We start from the raw sequence: 20,605 nt of genomic DNA on the forward strand, positions 1-20,605 counted from the left end.
GTGGGTGGACAAGGAGAGTAAGGAGGCAGAGGAGGTGGACGGTGTGGGGGGGGAGAGAGTCAGCTTCAGGGGGTAATGTGGTAGGAGGTATGAAGCCATTAGCAAGCCAGCAATCCACTGACCCCCACCTTCATAGAGGGACCAGAACTGGCTCTGAGGCTGTGGCTCTGTTGACAGCTGGGACAGGAAGTCTAATCCTGATGGGGAGCCAGCGCTGTGGGCGCTGTGTGCCCTCCACACAGAGTCCCACGCTAGCCGCTGGCTTCACAGTCTGGGGACAAGCCGCTGTAATCCCTCTCCATAACAAACCATCACCACTCCCGACCTGGCTGTGGGGCACGGTGAATGAATGGAAGCTATTTATGGCCTTGTGTTCAAGGAGCTCAAATCCAACTTTCTTGGCCTAACACATATCCGGCTTTGGAAAAGTACACGTGAAACGGTTCCCTACCTGTTTATATCCTCTCGGCCTTTGTCTGATTGCGCCGTTAAAAGTTTGAAGCTACCCACATAAGGCAGATGACCTTGGGGAGGGTTAAGTGATGCAATTTGCTGGCACAATCATTGTCATTTGGCCTGCCATGCCTCATGGAGCTGCCTGGGGTGTTATTCCATCCCTCGGAGGCACCTCTGATCATCACCACATAACAGCAATGCATGACTAAGTGGATGCACTCTGACTGCAGTCCTGATGGGGCAGTATGGTCTGCTGACGATGTTCCCAAACACTCTCCCTCTATGAGCTTTACTTACCTGCTTCTCACAGCACAATATCGTACGGCTGTCCCTGAGGAGCACTACGATCACCATCAGGTTCTGAATGGTTCCGTCTGGGTACATTTGAGTGTTGGATGTGTGCGAAGGGACAATAGGTGAACGTCTGGGGGTTTGTGGTCGTGTGATTTGAGGACCTGCCTATAGGTGGCAGTGTTGGCTAATCAGTGGGCTGTGGGTAAAGCTGTAAGTGGATTTTGGTATGGAGAACCAGACCTCAGCAACAGCAGATGGTGCCGATTATTGTGCCTCACATCAAATTCATCTTTCTTTTGTTGTTCATCGTAAAATACTACCAGCCCAGACAAAAACCACATCAACATTGTGGTAGACATAATCCAATTATTGCTAATTGACAAAATATACAAATGTTGTGTTGACAGCTTGCACTTTCTAATTCAGTGAAACAATGATAATACTGAAACAACAATCGAAACAGTTGAGTCAGGTGCAAAACGATTTATCTTGCTACTTTTGAGAAATGCAGAAGTCCGCAGAGGTAAAACTAAGTGCACCCCAGAAGCTTTACAATAGTTTAACTATGCTCCTGATGTTTGAAACCAGGACTATAAATCTGTTATCGACATTCCAAAATATGTCTTGAGAAAATAAATCTTATAAATGTTACTAGTGTAAAACGATGATTAGCTAGTTCCATCTCCAGAATGTTCTCTCTCCATCCAACGTTTGACATTGAGGAGGGATAGTAACATTACAACCCTATGAGGAATCAGAGTTTGAGGATTTCTAAATCTAAGAAATGTCAAATATGTCCTCTCTCTCTCTCTTTCTTCTTTATGTCCATCTATCTCTCTCTTCTCTCGCTCTCTCTCTCTCTCTCTCTCTCTCTCTCTCTCTCTCTCTCTCTCCCTCTCTCTCTCTCTCACACACACACACACACACACACACACACACACACACACACACACACACACACACCAGCCATGCTCTGATTTAAAGAAAACAACTTCTTTAAAGTCTTCTCTCCTCTCCAGAGAGCCTGGGTGAGAGTGGTTACTGTGCTCTGCTGGTGTGCAGGCTGAGCTGGGGACTGGGGCATGTTGGTGCACCATATCACCAGTGTGTAATTGAAATGGAGCAGCAGAAAATGACAAGAGGTATGGGTCCAATGCTCTCTGTTATCAGATACAGGCCAATGATGACTGATATTGAAAAAATACTTGTGACTACTCCAAGCCAGTCCATTGGACTGTGTAGACAGGTTTACAATGTATTTTACGGACAGGAAATAACTTTGAATATAGAGGGGAAGCTGGTAGTGATCTGATAAAGATCACATATGTTGGGAGGCTTAACATATGTTTCCAGAATGTTTGTCTAACCCCTAACTTGTCCAAGTCACGCTGTAATGAAACAATAAGATACTTATAGCAGGAGCCCAAGTTTAAATCCAGACTGGCCATTTTCTGCATGTCTTTCTCTCTCTGTCTTGTCTGTCCTGTCTAACCTTTATTTTCATGTACAATAAAGAATAAAAATGCTTAAATTAAATATTATAAAATGTGTTTCAATGTTTTTTAGAATAGGGTTTTAGTGATACATAAACAATTTTATTGTATTTATATTGCTCAATCCCACGGTTGTTTGAATCCACTTTTATATTAGGTGTGCTTACTTGGCACTATTGATTGTAAACTGCACTATAGAACACTGCTGAGTGCTCATTAACATTAGAAAGCTTTATAGATAAAGCAATAGAAACAGATACAGAGTGGCTGTGTGCTGGAGTTTGGAAGAGATTATTGTTGTGATGCAGGCAGCCGATATATGAGCGAGAGGTCTCTTGAGTACAGAGCAGACTGTTGGCAATTTTCACTGGGATCTCCTCCCATGACCTCTCAAAGGGATTGTCTCTATTTCCAGTTCAGGGTTGCCCTTTTTTCCTTAGAACAGGGTGAACCAGGCAAGTAAAGACTTTTACATCAAAGTAAATCAGTGTTTAAATACAAAATGTTAGGAAACAAAATGTTTCCTAACAAAGTCAGATCTAATCACAGATCTGACAGTCCTTGGATGGTATAAAATAATGTGGTGGAAACCCAGTTTTCTCTTTTCCAGTTACTGACAAATCAATGATCTTCACTTGTACAGCAGGAGGGATGCATTTAATGGTTTGGGAAGGAGTAAGCCATTCTTTAGATAATACATGATCAAATACTGCCCTTTTGTTTTACTCAAGAAGAGGAGAGTCATCAAATCATGAACTATGTCAATATGACTGAAGTAGAGCATTAACTCGCTTTGTTTGAATGTAGTGTCTTACGTAAAAGGGGAGAGGTGAAGTCATTTCAAGATGGGGTGTCTAATCTCATGCTTTTGGTATCATCTCGTCGGGTCCCTGTCTCCTATTCCTTCACTCAACATCTGGTCAAGTTCAGATTGAGATTCCCTCATCACAGTGTAAGCCTCTCCATCCTCTGCTCACTGTCTTAAGCATTAACGCTCAGACGCTAGGAAAAGGCTGGGTCCCATTAGCTGTGATAGCTCAGGAAGTCTTGGCAAGTGTAACACATTTCACATGCAGAGCTCTCGCTGAGTGAATCCAGGAAACCAGCTCTCTTAGATAGCCTGTTATGATTCTGTTTTATTTATGAGCGGAGAACAACATGTTTGTTATCAACCACACACCGCTTCAATTCACACACTGTTTATGCAAAGTGTTCCCAGATCATGGAAACGTAGTCAAGGGGGCCTCCAGCTCAGGATACTACATCAGTCGTCTTAATATCTATTCCAAGTTTCCTTCCAGCACTCATTTCAAGAATCCTTTTCAAACAATATTTCTTCAAATTGCAGCAGATAGGGTAGATGGGGGAGGCGGCTATCTTTTTCATGTGGAATTTGTTAAGTTGCCATACAAGACATCCCACTGTAGGAGCTCAGTGTGGGGTCCTCCCCATCGGGGCTGCGTCTTTGATCGAGTTTGATATCACCGAGTTGTTCCACTTCCACGGTAGTCCTCCTGATCACAGACGAGTCAGCTCCAAACATGTCCTGTACATCACCACATGCCATGCTGTTTTCCATCAGATGAATCCAGGGAGGGACTGAGAGGCAAAGTATATGTGTTGTAGGTAAATTAAGAGTTCCTTATGTCTCGCTTTTAGCAATTGTCTATCCTATTTTCTATGTCCAATTGTCTATATTTCGAATAATGGTAGGGATAACTGAAGAATGAAAGCAATGACACAGCTCTGAAAAACAGTAAAACTTGCAATGCTGTCAAACAACCTCGGCATTGGCTCTGTCTTCAAGGACCACATGGGCCCATGGTTCAAATATAGAAAGTGTATGGTTTATAAAAAACTTTGTAATAAACTTTATGTGAGAATTGGTGCTGACAAACCCAATCAATGTTTACTTAAGTTCATCTGAGATTCTGAAATGAATGAGCGTCTGCTAAATGACTAAATGTAAAGAGTGCTAATTATATCATAACTTCAAGAGACCTTTATAGTAATCCTGAGGAGTGTCCATTAATTGGGTGTGCTTAAGCCTTCGGCGAGAGCACAACCTTTGTTCTCTCACATATATATTTATTTATTATTTGGGTGTGCTTTGCCTTCGGCAAGGGCACAACCTTTGTTCTCTCACATATATATTATTTTTATTATTTTTATTATTCTTTTTGCCCCCTAAAACTCAGTCAATATTTGGCCTGCATAGACAACCTAGGTGTCAAAAGTTTCGTCTTGGTAGCGATTGAGTTGCTTCTATTGGGATTTACGTTCCGTTGCATGGTTTAAGTGGAAATTAAGTTTTTGTGGCGAAAAGTGAAGCTAACGGTGGCTAACTTGCTAGCCACAGTCAATGACGCTACTTACGTCACTAACGTCACGAAAACTCGCGTGACTACCTCTAGCAGAACATTAGTTTAGCAGCTCGTTAACTTCTGGGAGATAGCTAAGCTAACTGCTTTACTGCAAGGCAGCTGCAGAAACACCACAAGCAAAGAGGCCTGGGTGATAACTATTTACTAATTTTAATTTGTGATATGACACACAATTGTGACGTGTAATGTACAATATAAGCTGATTTTATTAAGGAAGTACATCTACTTTCGGAAACAGTAGTCTACTATGTCACTGAAGTATTAGCACCATGACATTAGCCTCTGTTGCCCGGGCAACACATACTACAGTGGTCTATGATGCATCTGTTTTCAATCGTTAAAATAAACATTCCTCACAAATACATTTTCGTTGTAGGATTTATTATGACATTACATTACAAGTAAACGATTTGTGGGTGAAATTATCATTACCTGTGGTTTCAAACCAGTGTTGCTCACTGAAACGCTGTAGCCTACGCGAGACACAGCTGTTTAGGAAGTCAAACGGCGACAGAACATGTTCGGCACTCTCCTTACTTAAATCAAAAGTCTATCTAACTAGATCTATCGAACTAGTAATCTTTATAAATAATAAGTATGCATTTTTATATAAAATATACAGAAATATCAGTTTTAAAAAAATGTCATTCAAAAACGGACCCCTGTGCAACCGACGCAAGCAAGCACACCCTACAATTTCCCCAGAAATTGTACCCTCTCTAGTTAAATCTACTATACTGTGTGAGAGAGAAGGGGACAGAGAGAGAGAGAGAGAGAGAGAGAAAGAGAGAGACAGAGAGAGAGAAGCTTTCCCTGAAACAGTTATATTAAGATTATTAAAAAATATATATATATTTATTGTTGATCCCATCATGTCAAACATGATAATAACCAATTGAGATCACATTTTCATGATCAATATTTTGTACAATGGACATGGAAACCAACACTCAGTGAGCGAGTGCTGCAAGCCAAGATCTGTAGAATGTACAACGTCCTCCACACGAAATCAGGAGAATCACTGTTGGCAGTATTTTCTATCTTCTTCCCACGGCAAACCAAAGTGGTAGCCATCTTGTCAACGTGCTGGCTCTGACACAACTCTCCTTCACAGAGTTTCCTGTGTGGGGTTCTCTGTGTGAGGCCCTGCATGGTTCCTCCTCTAGGGGAAACCCCTGTGTACCCTTCAGGCCTGCCAGAACAATGGGCCACTCTCGCAGCCAGGCGAACTGCGGATGGGGAGCTGGGCTGTTTACAGCTTGAATTGTGAACACTGATTACTCTCCACTTACTGGACTCTTTAACAGAAGCATCCTCACCACAAAGGAAAAAACAGGGTCATCTGAGGTGTTTCCCTCTCGTGCACGGTTGATGTGACCGGTTAGATGGCCCTGGAGTGTTCCAGTCGTGGGCGCAACCCTGTGAGCGTTGGACATGGTGGTATTGAGGGCATGGAATCTGTCTGTTGTTTTTGAAAACTGTGTGGTCGGCACCAAGTCTGGTCCATTTTCAATCATAGGACGCCTGCTGTTGCAAACATGCTTAAAATACCATGCCAAATGATACATCAGCATCTTGTTCCATCCCTTATGCATGTAGCACAGTACTCAGGACTTGCATGTAAAATAGGCAACCATCCATAAGCACTTGCACCACTTGCTGTGCGTGTTAGTGGTATAGACCATGTGCCTCTAAATTAGCTGAATGCACTCGGTTCCATTTATTAGCACAGTGAGTATTAGCTGAGTGGAGACACGTATCCATCAGCCTACTCAAAGTCTCCTGGTTGTCACATGAATAGGAACGCTCAAGGCAAATTGGCCTTGCAGCAGCATCCTCAAGTAGTTGGACGCCATGGCAACCAGTTAGGCAAGCTGCGCAGAAGTAATCCGTATCCGTGGACAGCTGATTGTGACCTTGTACGATGCCTCCTACTCCTGCGGCTTCTGCAGTTGACACTGTCGAAACTTAAAATGTACTGTTGGTTGTTGACATTGGAATGTAGTTATACGAGTGAAATAAGGCATGGGAGGATCTCAGAAAGTACAGCCACAGGAAGAAAGTATTATGACTAAAGTCTAACTCTGTTTTACAATTCAACTTTAAGCCAACAGTATTATGACCTGTAGATGGTCAGACGCTAGATTTACATTTAGCAGCATGACTTGAGGCCACTATAGCATTTAATTTTGGTCAAATTAGATTATCATCCTTTTTTAAACTATTTGAACATGCCTAGAGGATATTCTTTCTATCAGCCGAATTCCCATTCACATTAAGAGATATAAATCTAAATCTGCAGTCTTACATCTGAATATATAGACTTTATACAGAATTATTTTTAATAATCAGGCACAGATGCACATGGCCTGTTGATGCTGAATGTAAACAGCTATGTGTACCACGTAAACATCTCTGAGGTGCAGCCGAGCCGGGTAGAGCAAAGAAGAGAGGGATCAACTGCTATGCTAGAATTTCATATATTTCACAGGGAATGAATAATAAAAGGAATGTGATTAACCAGTGTTTGACAGAAATAGTACGAGAGCGGAATTTAGCCTTGATTGCCCTCCTCTCTCTGTGGGTAAGTAGTACTAGCCAAGAGTCGGGAGAAGGCCTGCCTTGGAGGACAGCAGAGAAGCAATGAATAATTTACAAGTAATTTCCCCTTTCATCTCACAGGTTTGAACACAACACTTACTACATGCCCTGCTGCAGAAGCCAGATAGCTCTACATGCTGTATGATGGCTGGGATGAATGAAAGGCAAGGTATGTAACGAGTGCAATGCATGCTGGGCGTTGCAGTGGGAGCTCCAAAACAAACTCCACGAAAAGAGAATTTTGAGATAAACATGAATAAGAATGATGAAGGAGCAACTGAGTTGATGGAGTCACCGTTATCGAAGTAGAGCACTGGACATGGATCTGAATCTCCGGGTCAATCATGTCCTCCTATTGACATGTATGGGAAACACTTTGACAGGGCACCGTGAAGCTGAGTGTCAGCTCTATCTGACAGAGTGAGGACTACTTTTTTCAGAACTACAGTGAGTACATGTAGTCTAAGAGGGACCATCTGACATGCTCCAGTTATTTAAATATAGAGCTGGCAAATGGATGTTGAGTCCAGTACCAGGCTACCAGGGGTGTAGGGGAAAAACAACAAGAACAAGAACCTCTATGGGGTATGAGTTCCAAATAACTTGGATGTGTGTAATGTTTCAGTGTTATCTAAAGTCATGTGACAAAATTGCATCTTTCATGTTTGTTGAGGTTTAATGTTTAACCAGTGCTCTAAACAGAGCTGTCTTTGTTATATGATATACTATGAATATATTAGATTATTCATGGATACATGATCTACTAAATCTAATTTGAGTTACTCAAGAAAAGTGTCTCTCTCTTTCTCCGTTTCTCCCTTATTCTTTCTCACACTCTCACTTGTTCTGTCTCTCTCTCTTTCTCCACTGCGAGTCTGACCAGTAGCTGAATTTCCCACACTGACCTCATTTTATCACCTGTCAGACGACTTCACAGATTACAATTAAAGAGAGAACTCAACAATGCCAGGAATTAACATAGACTGGGGATCATTGACAATATATTTCTTTACAAAATCTAATGAAATGATCAGTAGGTCAAATGAGTCCAGTGAAGACAGATTGGGGTGAAGTGACCTAGTTGAGGGTTTATATCAGCTTTGAGACAGCTGAGCACAAGCCCCATTACAGTGGAGTAGATACTGCCAGGGAATGTCATTGTTGAGCATGAAACAGGGAATCATTTCACGAAAAGGAGCCAAAATGTTATGACTAGATCTTATAATTGCGTATTGATTGAGTATTTCTTTACTCTTTAGGAAGTCAAGCCTTATTATTCATATCCTCCATAAATTTACTGGACTTTTCCAAGTTTTTCTACAGGATTTCAAGTTGTTTACTCTGAAACATGAACTGAATAACTAGTTCTTTACAGTCCAAGTTAAAGGATTCACAAAAATCGAATCAGAAGTTCTATGGAACCATGGAATCCTCATGGATCACTCAGCTCAGACTATGTAGTTGTAGAGTAGGCAGGGGCACTTACTCTCACTATAATCTGCACACTCAGTCACTGAACCCTTATGTAACCTTTCTAGTGGACTGATCCATGTGCCACATGACCCATGGCTCACAGAATGACGGACAGTCAGGCTGAATACTACAGAGAGTACTCCTGCAGGCAGCGGCGGAAAAGTTCAGCTTCAAAAAGTTATATGACCATATTTGTTCTGCCCATGCACAAATAGCCTGCTAATTACAATCACCTAAATCTACTCATTAGCAATGTTTTTGGTGACGATTCAATGCATGGATAGTTTACATGGATATTTATGGTAATTTTGCTTCTTTCTGAACCTGTATTTTTTTTTTCAAGCTGGCAGTTGCCTTAGGGAAGAGTACACATACTGATAGTCATTAATCTCTGCCTGTCATTTTTGATTGACAGGTGGTCAGATGGATGATCACCACTGTCCCAGTCTCACAGCTTGTAACAGTTCCACAAAGTGGCTGAGAACGATCATGGAAAATGTACCTGCAGCACTGGAAGAGATTAGACATACTTACTGTATTCACAACACAATTACATTGTTTTGTCCGATTGTAACCTATGGTAAACAATGTTTTTATTTCAGTGGTCTTCAACCCTGGTCCTCAGGACCCACTGACCTGCATGTTTTAGATGTTTTCCTGCTCCAACACACCTGATTCAAATGAATGGTTGTTATCAGGCTTGATCATTAAACATGCAGGACAGTGGGTCCTGAGGACCAGAGTTGAAGACCATGTTTTATTTCATTTACAGTACATGGGAAAATACAGAGAGTCAATCCATGTTTGGAGTTGGAGACTAGAACACCTTCATCAATAACCAATTAGTTAGGTGGACATGTCTGATACGCTGTGGGTCCAGTGCCTGTCTTTCCTCTCCTTAGCTTATTGTGTGTTTACACACTGCACAGATGTAATTATTTGATAAGCGCTTGTCGCTTTACATTGAATTCCTGTGCTATTTCAAAGCTTTAAAAAAAATCTAAGTGAGTCTAATTAAACCAGGGTGCAAGACTTATATCCAATTATAAAAGGATAATGTGCTTACATATAGACTATCTCCCTATAGCAGAGGAGTCTGATCTCTCACCCAGCTCTGTGATGCTACACACTGCATCTACAGGTATTAACTTCTCCCTCCACTCACTCCAGTGACAACAACAGCTGGGTCAATGTCTGGGTGGGAGAGGGAGAGTAGCTGACTTGTCGCCTTGCAACTGGCTCTCAGACCCAGGGTGGTGAAAGGAAAACTCCTGGTGTTCAAACAGAGCATGCTTATCACCAGAAATGTCCGGATGGAACTGCCCTCTTTCCCAACAAATGAATGGTGTACACCAGGCTACCATAAATAACAAGTGCTCATAAAGAGACCTTAGGAGTCAGAATTTGCCCAATGTCCTGATTTGGTGAACTTGCTGTTAATAATTGCTGACTTTTTTATATTTCAGTGGCCAAAAATCCTAAAATTCCCTTTCTTACAGTGACTGTGGAACCTGTCTGGTCTTTTGTTCTTGTTTTTTAAACATGTTAAATATCTGATATATTTGCACAATTATGCAAAGCCGTTCATTCCTGTGTTATCTACCAATATCCAGATCAGTGACCAGGGAGTGATTCAGAGTGGCACCTCTGTCAATAAAGAACTGTGGGAAGAGGACACCTGCTAACTGTGGCCATTGTTGGGGACAGCTTTCTGCTCCAGTAACCTTGTTCCTGTAGGGCAGTTGGGGAGTCTATGGGAAAGCTCTGAAACGGCCAACCAAAGATGTCTTCTTGACCATACAAACATGTCCAACTGAATGCAGCCTGAACTGAAGGCAGCCTGACACAGTATAGAAACTGCCTTTGCATATAACCATTTATTACGTTAATGTAACAATTATGATCAGTTTTATTTAATCATTATCATCGTCATCAATTCATTATTTCTCAGATTACTGTTATTAGTATTATTGTAGTTATAATCCTTAAAATTATACAATATATTTTTATTGTTGTTATTGTACTATTGTTAAATGGTATGAAGTTATGAAAATCACAGTGAGAAAACAAAGGAGACACAGCTTTCTCTATCTATCTATCTATCTATCTCTCTCTCTCTCTCTCTCTCTCTCTCTCTCTCTCTCTCTCTCTCTCTCTCTCTCTCTCTCTCTCTCTCTCTCTCTCTCTCTCTCTCTCTCTCTCTCTCTCTCTCTCTCGCACACACACAAAAGAGGGCGCGAGCGATCGAGCACTCTTTCTTTGTATCCTGTCTTTCATGAATTCTATCCAGTAACTCTGAAATCAAACTAACCTTTCCGTCATACAGTCTCCTCCCTCAACGACGGCAGAATCCAGACGTTGTGAGTGAGTGTAAATTCAACCAATTGCTGACGGAATCCCAGTGCCATGTGTGGCCTTTGGACGAATAGGATTTTACAGTAGGCAGAGCTACAGTGGGCCTGGCCTTCAAGCTTGGTTACAGCGGTAAGCTCTGGATGGGATTTTGTGAGTTTTCTTTGACAGGCTCTAAAATTGTAAAATTGTATACAATAGTAAGGTATAACTCTAAAGTTAACTGACCTAATTATACCCTTTCGAATGAATAACGTTCGCCTTAATGTTGCCTTTGATCGCACTGTTGTGCTTACATGTGTCTTTGTAAAGTAACCATTCAGACAGCAACGGTGATTTTCTTCTCTAATAACATTGCTTATTGAATTGCACTATATATATTTTTTTTGAAATTAATTATTCCAGTACTTAATGATACATGTAACTTGTAAATACATGACAATGTAAACTATCTATAACCATGGTAACCCCGCTACATTTTGTATCTGTTATTAGCTGCGGTGTGTCACTTTGCCAGTTAAGTTTGTTTACTGGTAGTTCAACGTAAACGTTTCTAAATGTAAATATCTACTGGCATATGTACTCATCTGTTTGCTTATCTTCTACGGTATTGACATGGCATGCTGTTCTAGCCTATACATGATAAACGTCTCTCAAAGGCACGTGCCATGATGAAAGACAGATAATTGTTTACAAGAATCAACGCTGTTTATTGTTCAAAGGTCGTCTAACATTAACTAATTTAATTATGCTTTTGACACTTTTTCATTACAGGTTTCCATGTTTCGTAAACAGAAAGTTGTTGTGTTTAAGAGGCATCTGGACGGATACCGTACCACATAAAGCCGATAACTAGAACATTGAAGAGGAAACAACCGTTATCTGAAATATATCAGTGACATTCTTCTATACTTCATATGGATGGAATGGCTTTTGAGGAAACCTAACCTTGGTTGTTATCAAAGTTTTTGCAAGAGTGGTGGAGTCTACTTTTGAACAGATAATTATTATTTTTTACGGGAGAAAAGTCGAAGGCTAAAATGGATCAAGCAAGCGGTGGAGAGGACCCAAACAAACCTAATAAAAAGAAATCCAACGAAGAAGAAAGTAAAAACAAAAAGCTGGTGCGTATTATGTAATACCATGGGGTTTCTATAAATGAAACGGAATGGGTAATCGAAGCAGTAAAAAGTTATCTGAACGCCACATCTTAAGACCCACATATACTGCACAGCCAGTATAGGCCTTCTAGAATGGTTTTGGGCCTTAGTTCACTTACGCTGATAGTTCACTTATCAGCAATTGCTGATAAGTGAACTAGCTTTACAACTTCTAAGTCCTTTTTTGACAACTAATAATGGTATTCATGAGCACACTTCATTTAAGGTTTTACAGTTATGCATTCAAGCAATAGACAGTCACCCCCAGTATTGAGTTCTGATGTTAAAGCCCTGCCCAGCAGTATTACACACAACTCATTGATCACTCGGCAAACCATAGATGTCGGAACACATCCCATGTCCTGCACTGCCTACCTGTAGATGTTTCAAAGATACACTGATTATTGATGTCCTAGGATGCAAATGTAAAATATGGGCAAATCGTTGCAAAATCTAATTATTGTGATAGTCACATGATGGGCTTGAAGGTTTAAAGATGGATGACCAGTAGTCAAAGGTTCAGTTGAGATTAGACCCTAGGGGAAGCGGACTGTGGTTTGTAAAGGAGTCATGTGCAGATGATAGTCAGCAGTGTATGACCTAAAGTGACCCATAGAGTTGGTTTCCCATCATCAGAAGCAGAGCATTCTGAATCATCAGCGATAAACTCAACGATCAACTTTTTCTGTTTTGTACAACAGACTTCTCCTAGTTACCTTGTATGGTCATACTGTTTGTTTACACGGTTGTTGTTGATAAGATGATACATTTTGTAAGGGTACAACCGTGGGCTCTCAGATGTCACTGAGCTATTACTGCATCATCCCATGCCTGGAATTTAGATCATAAGTTTGGCAAACAGGGCTACATCGTGACTTCTCACTCATTGCTCGTATTCTACAAACTATTTACTCTCATGCAATTACTTTGACTAACTAAATTGGCAACCAACATGTTAGCACTGTATGTGAGTTTAGATTCCATAATGTCCATTTGTTAACTCTGGAGGCCTAGATATTCTACCTTTTTATCAAATATCTTCAGTGCTCCATCCCCCATTGTTGTATGGCCAGGATTACTATCAGAAATAGTTTTGCGGGAAGGCATCTCTCCTATTCTGTGTCGTTAGGCTGAAGGGACATTAGTTGGGACTAGTTTTTTCAGTGCACGTTCAACATTGGGATGGCAGTATGGCTGAGCTGATTTTGTTTACTAAACATGTCCCACCGATTTGGGATGAGCTACTCAGTCAATTACTCAACTATGTACTTTGAAGGGCGGGGCTTCTGATGGGAAGCTGTTGGGAGAATCAGTCCGTCAGTAAGGGCTCCGTTGGGCTTTAGGAATGCAAACCTCTCCTGGGATTTAAGCAAGGACTCAGAAGCATAGCGCTGTGTACACGGACTGATCACAAGGCCGAAACAAAACAAAAGCAAACCATTTCTCCAGCTCTTTCTTTCTCAGTCCACCTTACAGATGGGGGCAGGATGCCATACTGAGGGCCTGAGGCAGGCACTTGTAATGTTTGGTATGTGCTCCACATGGGTTAAGCAGGAGACTGTGTACCAAGCAGGAAACCCCAGTGTGTGGACTATAATGACATGACTGGACTCAATCTCCCAGAGTCTCTCGTTAGGGTGTGGTGTTGTGGTTTCAAACTTTGTAAGTGCTTGAGGAACACCCTGTCACTAAAACATTTGCCATTCCCTTCCTCTGTCCAACTCCCCTCATTTACACTCCCTTGCTGGGCCTAAATGCTTTGGAGCTGGGCTCATTGCTTACTAGATGGGTGCTGATGTCACCCCCCCCCCCCTGCCCTTTTCTCACTCTTCCTCCCTCTCTGTGAGCTCATTGCTGTGTGCTCCTTATGAGGTCTCAGGGCCAGGCATGTTCCATGTTGCCCAATCCTCTTCTGCAGTACACAGGCCAGGGAGGCCTCTTCTTAGGCTTTGGGGAAGCACAGAAAGCCTTGAGTGTAAGGGAGGAAGTATTCATTCATCTCTGGAGAGACAACCTGCCTTTTTGTTTTTCCCTTCTTTCCAACTCCTTTTCCCCCCTAAACTAAATATCTAGGCTATAAGCTTAGACTGGTACACAGGCCTTCATTGCCCAACTTTTTGTCACTTTCTCAGCAGGGCCTGACCTCTTAAAAATGTTGATGTTTCCGTGTGGATGTCGGCCAGCTTTGGGCAAAGATAAGTCTGCCTTGAGCTGGATTAAAGCAGAGGTTTTCTCCGGCGGTACCTGCTGAGAGAGGCAGCAGGTTGTTTGATGCCTGCTCTGTCGGTAATCTTCTAATTTAGCCAGACAGGTTGGCTGGTAGGGTCGGGCCCACCTTGGAAGAGCCAGAGAAATAGCTTTGAAATCTATGTTTGTGTTGCAATGTACCACACCATGATTACATCACAGCAGCACTGTTTGAGGGTGGGAATGTGCGCTCTGAACACCTACCAAGGACATCAGGATAACACCTTCCTGTTTGTAAAGTTTAATCAACATTCTAACTATCATCGCTATATCTAGAAGGTTCTGACCCTGTGTTTTCTTTTTGCTGCTTGTTTGTTGTTTGTAAATATGCCACTGCATGGAACATGGAAAAACAACTAATTTACTTCTAACTAAGTTGGTAGATGGATAAGTGTCATTTGAGGAATTTGGGAGATCTGGTTTGACACAGTGACAGACCCCTCTCTGCATTCCAGAGTGTGGGACATCTGACTGGTGCGATGATGTGGCCTGCTTAGTCACAGGTCCCTGATTTAACATGGGCTACACTGCCCCAGTAATATAGACTTCCCTAGGGTTTATCTCCACAAGACTCAATTCATGAAAAACAAGTGAATCAATAAGACTCAGACTTGGAGTTAAACCATCTGAAGTCAACTGTATGGTTTGAGACAATATAGCCTATCCATACGGTATCTCTATTCATTGAACAACACATACAGTACTCTTCAGCATAACACTTTACAATTATACTGCAGTACTGTATGTCAGTGAATTTCAGAGAGCCTGTAACCTAATGCTAAAGCCTTCATCATGAACTGTGCTGGTGTTCATAGAATGGAATATGTGAAATGTTGTCAGATTAGGTCTCAGCAATCAGTGCAGTTGTGACAACAAATCGGAATAAATACAAATGGAATTACAGGATGCTAATTTTGTGTGGTGTTAAATTGCACAGCGGTCACATGCTGTGTAGCACTTGATTGTTTCACAAACAGTTATTCATCCTTTGTGATGACAGCAAGGCGTTATTTGGATGAAATGTGATGTGAAACGGCTGTCCTGTACTCTGGAAAAGAAATACAGCAACAAATGCCTGATAGAAATAGTTTGGTTGACATGGTGAAGCGGTTATTTGGGGAAAGACCCTGCATTGTTTTATCTCTTGTGGTCATATGCTGTGTTGAGACATTCTGCCAGGACTTCTCATGTTTCTCAAGCACAAGTGGATTGTTCATAATCTGTTCTTTTAGTTCCAGATCAATCATTCATCAGAAGTGACATATTTGTCATTAAGAGCATACTGGATCTGATTTGGACTAACCAAATGCTCCTTTTAACTCATCAGCAGCCTGCTTTATTAGCAGTTTTATAGCAGTTGGCTATTCCAGTAGTCTACCAAGAGAACGCTTATGTGAACTTCCTAGTCGTGTGAATCTAGGCCTACTGTATCAATGCCATGCGTTTGTGGAAGGCTTTCTATGATCTATGGCAAAAAATAGTTTAACTTGGATCAGCATCTCAAAGGTTGTTCTAGGTGTGTGCCTGTGCGTGCGTGTGAGAGGGAGAGTGAGGGTGTGAGCGGTGGATGGTGGCAGACAGCAGGCTGATATCCACCAATAGACAGGTCGCTGGGTCACGCCCCTGAGAGAACACAGATACCAACGGCTGGGCTTTGACAGGAAATTGTGATGAGTCATCATCATCTTCATAACCCCTCAGTCCAGGCAGCTGCTCCACTATCACAGCCATGCACACAGGGACTGGGAGCAGTCATTGTTACCTCAGTGGTTCAGAACTGCTGCACATTAGTAAACTGTGGCAGTTTTAGCTTGATAGCCATGTGGAGGCTTGCACTGTGTTAATCAGTGTTCTAGGGCTCTAGAAGGTACCACTAAAGGAATGCTCTCTAGGCTAGACACTGCTGTGTGACAATGTAAAACCCAAATCGTTTTTGGTAACTTTTCAATCACTTTTTTAACAGATTGCTTCTACAACCTTATTGCCTTTGAAACACTGAAACTACAAGTCCTGAAATATATATTTTGTGTCATGTTGTTGGGGATTGCAGTTTACTTGTCAGTGACACAGGTCAGAGCTGATTGAGTTGTGGTGGTTTGGTCTTGGGAGGAGTTGTGTCTCTATGACAGGGAGCCTTAGCGCCTTGAAACATTTAGACATTCATACAGTATGCAACCTCTGCTGTGGTTCTGCCACTGTCATGTGGGCCTCTTGGTTTTTCAGTGTTCATCTTTTCCCAGGTCTTACAGACAGGAGGTGAAGGGCATTTATTTGGGTATGTGAGATCAGATCTGGGTTTAGGAGCAGGGAGGGATGGCAAAGTAAGTTAAGTCAATGGCAAGATGATAGTTAGTTAAAATGGGTGAATGGGTTGCTTCTTGATTGACTGCAGAATGTATTTTTAATGCAGTGTCTGTGCTCTGACTGTCCGGCTCTGTTTAAATTAACTTCATTTCTACTTACATTTACATTTACATTTAGTCATTTAGCAGACGCTCTTATCCAGAGCGACTTACAGTAAGTACAGGGACATTCCCCCCGAGGCAAGTAGGGTGAAGTGCCTTGCCCAAGGACACAACGTCATTTGGCACGGCCGGGAATCGAACTAGCAACCTTCGGATTACTAGCCCGATTCCTTAACCGCTCAGCCACCTGACTCCCAGCTACTTGTCTCAATGGATCATGTTTTAGGCTCACTGATCATTACTTGTCTTCGTTGAGTTGTGGCGGGGTCCTCCGTGTTCTCAAACAAACACTTTCAGCCGGCAAAACCAATTTCATCCACAATTAAGCAGCGGAGATCCTTCCTCTGTTATCTCAATTCCAGACGCTATAATACCGCTACAAGACTTGACAAAACCCAGTTGAAAGTTATGCCTTTCATATTCTCATTATTTCCTCTTGTCAGTTCAGCTGCTTTCTGTTATTTTGGATCCCAGCAAATTGAGGACTGAAATAGCCATTTCACAACACCCACCTCACGCTGTATCTGTCCCGGCCGCTGATTGAAATTTTGGATAGTATTCACTTAATTAATTCAATCTGGTCTTAATGATTATAATCACGTCAGACAATTAGTAAGTAATTAAAGTAATTAAAACATCAGTAATGCATGGACAGTTGGTCATTCATCTAGCGGTAGTGTTTCAAAAATGAGATGGTTGCTAACTACTGCGTTGGTGTAAAAAGGGAGTAGTGCACATGGGGGATGTTAGTTTTTATACTGAGTTGTATTTGTGGAAAAGTACCAACTTTTTGTTTCCAGCACACAGTGGTTTTCCCGCTACGTTTGTAGTATCACTGACTGTCTCATAAGCTTGCCCCCAGGAGGCTTTTGGCATCTAAATCAAATAAAACACTGGGTAACAGGACACTTAACCTTTGTTCTTTTGACAGTAAACCTAATTCTAACTCATGACTCGGTCAAGGCTTTGTGGCAAGGCTCAGGCATTATGAAGGATTTTGAAGCTGGTTTGGCTTTCAGGATGGTATGGGTTAGCAATAATATCAGACTTTTCAGACTTGTCACAATCCTGCAAGGTAAAGTATATATTTTGTGAGCTGAGCCATTTTTTCATTTAGGTTTGAGGTTATAACTTATGCTAAGCTATACACAGTTTGGACAACTGTGTGTGTGTGTCTATGTATGAAACTGCAGGAAATCGACCACATGTGAGTTTCACGGCACTCAGGAAGTGGGAGACAGGAAGTGGTGAAGAATGCTTTAGTCACAGTCAAACTTAGAAACAGACTAACTACTCTGACATCACCCTCGTAGCTGGAGACCACTCTAAGTGATTAGTAATGTAGTCCCGCTTATCATAAATCCCCAAATCTTTACAAGTCAGCCTCCATTTGTTGAGTAACTTCTCCAACATAACAGTACTGCTGCCAATACCATAACAACAATTGATACTTGATTGTTAATTAATAACAATTAACACAGAGACTCAAGTGATTCAGCACAGACAAACGTGTATGTATTGTCCCCCTTACATACAAACGGAAGCTTTTAGTGTGAAGCTGATCTAAGGAGAGCTCGGCATAGCGCTTCTATTGATGGTCCTGAAAAGATGGTGCTAACCTGAGGGCATTGCTGTGCTAGTGAGGAGTCACATGATCAGGCATAGAAAGCCATTCAAATCACTGGACCACTGCTGCTTTGTCCACTTCCTCTTTTCAATAGCTGTTTTAGGGAAATATAAACAGTAACACATCTTTCCTAAAATACCCAACATGCCTTTGACTCTTGCCCATTTAAAGGCACTTGAGCTCTCAACTAAACGTATTGGCCTTTAAAAAAGACAGAAAAAAATAAAATAACTTTTTACAAAGTCGTGTGCAAGCATTCTTACTGAGTTCTTTTTTTTTTTTGTCTTTTGCAGGGAGGAAACAAACAAAACACTATCTCATTGTAATCCTATAATAGTTTTAAATTGAGTCTTCACTGTCCAAGACCTTGGTTTAATCTTGTTGTTTTTGGAAAGAATATGTTATTCTGCCCCAAATCAAATTGAGAAGGATTGCTCTTTTATTTGATTGATACGTTTGGCGCATTAGAACGTTTGTGAGTGTGTGTGCTACTGTAGGTAACTGGCCCTGACCAGTGTTCCGTATTTTCAAACACTTAACCCATCTTCTCAGTCTCACTACATGTCATATGGACTTAATATTAGGATCACGCGTACATCACCCAAAGTCTGGTCATCAACAATTGTAGAGATATTTTGTATATCCTAGGATACAAATGGCTGCTCACAAAGCAAATATGTGCTACTAACTACACAGGATACCACGATACACATGACTATTGTAGGCTAATGATGGCATTTACACATTAGTCCTATCATGCATCTTCCTCTCCTTATTAAATAGTTGGTAAATCAGGTTAACAGTTAGTTAGTTCTATTCTGTTGTGTTTTCAGAAGCTTCTGAATCATACTTTTGGCTAACAGAAACTGCAACCTTCTATTAACCACCGTGACCGTAACATACTGTAAGCCACTTTCCCTGAAACATAGATATATCTTACATAGATTAACAGGTTTGGATTACTGTTGAGCCACTTCTGAGTTCTCTGGAATGATCTAGAGAGGATGCCACAGAATGCTGATGTTTCAGAACTCAAAAGCGCCACTTTACATGTGAGGGCCATGTTTCTTCCAACGTTGCATAGCAGGCTAGGTTCCTATTTTAAGCCAGGTTGCAGCAATAGTCTGTGTGGTAACAGAACCTCTTCAGAGTTTAGAAGTTTCCGTGAATGTACTTCTTTAGAGGTGTGGTGTGTTTTTAAGACTTACTGTGAGCTGTACTGTTGCTGAGATGATGTCCTATTGTGCAAGTACTGTTCAACCTTCTGTTCTACCTTCTGGCTTAGAGCTTAGTAAACATGAGGGTTAAACATGGAATTGTGTTAACCTCTCTCTCTCACTCTCTCTCTCTCTCTCTCTCTCTCTCTCTCTCTCTCTCTCTCTCTCTCTCTCTCTCTCTCTCTCTATCTCTCTCTATCTCTATCTCTATCTCTATCTCTATCTCTATCTCTATCTCTATCTCTATCTCTATCTCTATCTCTATCTCTATCTCTATCTCTATCTCTATCTCTATCTCTATCTCTATCTCTATCTCTATCTCTATCTCTATCTCTATCTCTATCTCTATCTCTATCTCAGTCCCCGGACCATTGTGTTTTTGTGCATGACCCAGAATTGTAACTCCTCAGAGACAGACTTCCTGTTCTGGGACAGGAGCCATGCTGCTCCAGTGAATGAGCATCCACATCTGCGGGAGGCCATGGTTGTACTGAGAGGGTTTGTTCTGACTGCTACACAGTACAGTACACTGGCTCCTTCAGGGGCAAGCAGAGTGGAGCATTGCTCTGTCTACTGTAAAGACTGTCCTGCACATCCTCTATGCAGGCCTGATGTACAGTAGAATGGGGTCATGTGCGATCTGGGCCTCTTTTATGATGAGCTCTGTGTGGTTCTAATGGATGGAATAGGGAGGCCTCAGAGAGGCTTGTGGAGGCCTCTTGTCTGTTTGGATAGGGGGGTTCCCACGCAGGGGACTGGGACTGTGTGGCATGGCCTTCTCTCTCGCTTGATGTGTCCTCTCTCTCTCTCCATTTCTGCCCGTGTCTATCTGTCTC

The 20,605-nt window shown here is 41.8% G+C and overlaps 1 protein-coding gene across 2 annotated transcripts in view; it reads left to right on the top strand.

Moving 5' to 3' along the window:
* Positions 1–11,083: 11,083 nt before the first annotated feature.
* The window catches only part of diaph2 (diaphanous-related formin 2), a 328,038-nt gene continuing 318,516 nt past the window's right edge, over positions 11,084–20,605 (top strand). The window contains exons 1-2 of one of the 2 annotated variants that reach the window (XM_062476107.1): positions 11,084–11,185; positions 11,828–12,177. In XM_062476107.1, coding sequence (XP_062332091.1) covers positions 12,094–12,177 — 84 coding nt within the window. In that variant the 5' untranslated portion in view covers positions 11,084–11,185; positions 11,828–12,093. Of the gene's footprint in view, positions 11,207–11,827; positions 12,178–20,605 lie in introns of both variants that reach the window. The other variant, XM_062476108.1, reaches the window with a different exon arrangement.

Source organism: Osmerus eperlanus, chromosome 13 (assembly GCF_963692335.1).
Source record: "Osmerus eperlanus chromosome 13, fOsmEpe2.1, whole genome shotgun sequence".
NCBI classification, from domain to species: domain Eukaryota; kingdom Metazoa; phylum Chordata; class Actinopteri; order Osmeriformes; family Osmeridae; genus Osmerus; species Osmerus eperlanus.